Source organism: Ostrea edulis, chromosome 6, assembly GCF_947568905.1.
Source record: "Ostrea edulis chromosome 6, xbOstEdul1.1, whole genome shotgun sequence".
In the NCBI taxonomy this organism is placed as follows: domain Eukaryota; kingdom Metazoa; phylum Mollusca; class Bivalvia; order Ostreida; family Ostreidae; genus Ostrea; species Ostrea edulis.
The window spans coordinates 32811912-32813936 of record NC_079169.1 but is presented as its reverse complement, the minus strand read 5'-3'; the positions used below and the strand labels follow the sequence as shown (position 1 = coordinate 32813936).

The 2025-nt window shown below is 34.6% G+C and overlaps 1 protein-coding gene across 3 annotated transcripts in view; it reads left to right on the top strand.

The window, feature by feature from the left end:
- Positions 1-213: 213 nt before the first annotated feature.
- Positions 214-2025, top strand: part of LOC125646772 (5'-deoxynucleotidase HDDC2-like) — a 14107-nt gene continuing 12295 nt past the window's right edge. The window contains exons 1-2 of one of the 3 annotated variants that reach the window (XM_056139349.1): positions 214-348; positions 1513-1637. In XM_056139349.1, the coding sequence (XP_055995324.1) occupies positions 304-348; positions 1513-1637 (170 nt within the window). In that variant the 5' untranslated portion in view covers positions 214-303. The remainder of the gene's footprint in view (positions 349-1512; positions 1638-2025) is intronic. The other 2 variants (XM_056139350.1, XM_048873300.2) reach the window with 2 other exon arrangements.

Sequence of the window (2025 nt, the reverse complement as noted above, 5' to 3'; positions counted from 1 at the left end):
ATTTCTACGTTAAAGAGATATATTTCACTTGCATTAATATATGCCCTATATAAGTATACCTATGTTCCTACCGTTTCTGAAATTCGTTATATTGAATCTTTTTTTTTTTCTGTTAAGAGATTTGAATTCGTTATATCGAATTCAGGAATTATCAAAACTCATATATGACGAATTTTTCGAATTCGCTAATATAAAGCATACATTACGTAGCTTAAGAGAGATGTCTTAAAGAAGCTTCCGTATTTAACCCTGTTTACCGCTTTCCAATCTAAGAGAAGGGGTTCGTGAATAGAAGACGAAATTATGGAGAAGTTGTTGAAATTCATGGGTTTCATCGGGGATCTTAAGGTTTCTATCAAATTATTTCTAATATTTGGGCATGGGTCCTTCTGTACATAATCATGGGTGTTTAAAATCCCCCGACATCAACACGAATGTATGGAATCCGGATTGGGTCTTGCTGTTCAATGTCGCTGTGCTATGACGCACAGCGAGTGTATGTGCCTTTATATGTAACAGCAACATGTTTATTATGTGCCCGCTGTTTATATATTAAAAAACCCAAGCACCTGTGTTATTTTCACATGTACATATGTTGCCACTATTTGCATGTATATTTCACTATTTTATTTTACTACATCATAATGACAGACTTCCTTAAAAAATGAATGAAAATATACTATAGATATCAACGATAATTGTGTAATCCTTTAAAATTTGATTGCCTAGCTGGGTACATGTAGCTCAGGCAGTTAACATATCATCTGCTGATCTGTATATTGCAGGTTTGCATGAGTCCAGCAGTGTTTCTTAAAAAATTTCCCCAGATTACTTTCTACTACAAATGCATTTTTTTTTTTTTACTACAAAAAGTAAATTTAAAAGTTTTCAATTTTAGAATATTATTGTACATATCCATATAAAATTTATCTGATGTGATATTCCTTCTTAAAGTTGTAATGGTCCAAATTTCAACAAATGTTTTTCCACCTTGGACCAGTTTAGACTTTCAGATCATTGGTAATCTTATCTGTGTAAAGTTGTGTATTTTAAATTGTTACAACAGTACCGTGCCATAAGTTTAAGAGAAATAAAAATATTAAATACCTCTTAGTAATTTGTTGTTTTTTGCTCTTTCAGCCTTAAAGTATAGACAGTTGCATTTGATTTATATACTTCATGTTGGGATTCCCCTGACCCACATGAGGCTATTTATAGATGATGTATGATTTATGCGTACCCACTACTATTTACTTTTTAGATTATCTTCTCACTTTCTTTTTACATGCAAATGTTTTTAAGCATGTAATTAAGGGAAAGTTAATAACTTTACAAACTAAAGTTGATGACTATAATGCATGGTGCTTTGTGATGAAGTGACAACTCATTACTGGACTATCATCACTCCATAATTGTGCACATTATTATCAATTTCATCATCTGTTATATACGTTTCAAATGGAAGTCGGCCGATGTGCCATTCATCCTTAACAGTACATGTCTGTATTTCAGCAAGTGCGAAGAACTGGCTGGGTGTTGCGGAAGGTGAAGGAGCCTGAATCTGTTGCGGATCACATGTACAGAATGGCGATCCTCTCCTTTCTAGTGGAACCGTCGTCAGGTCTCAATAAAGACAGGTTCTAAACACACCAAGTACACATACACTGAATTCACACACCAAGTACACATACACTGAATTCACACAGAACTTCACACCAAGTACACATACACTGAATTCACACAGAACTTCACACCAAGTACACATACACTGAATTCACACAGAACTTCACACCAAGTACACATACACTGAATTCACACATGACTTCACACCGAGTACACATACACTGAATTCACACATAACTAAACACACCAAGTACACATACACTGAATTCACACAGAACTTCACACCAAGTACACATACACTGAATTCACACATAACTTCACACCAAGTACACATACACTGAATTCACACATAACTTCACACCGAGTACACATACACTGAATTCACACATAACTTCACACCGA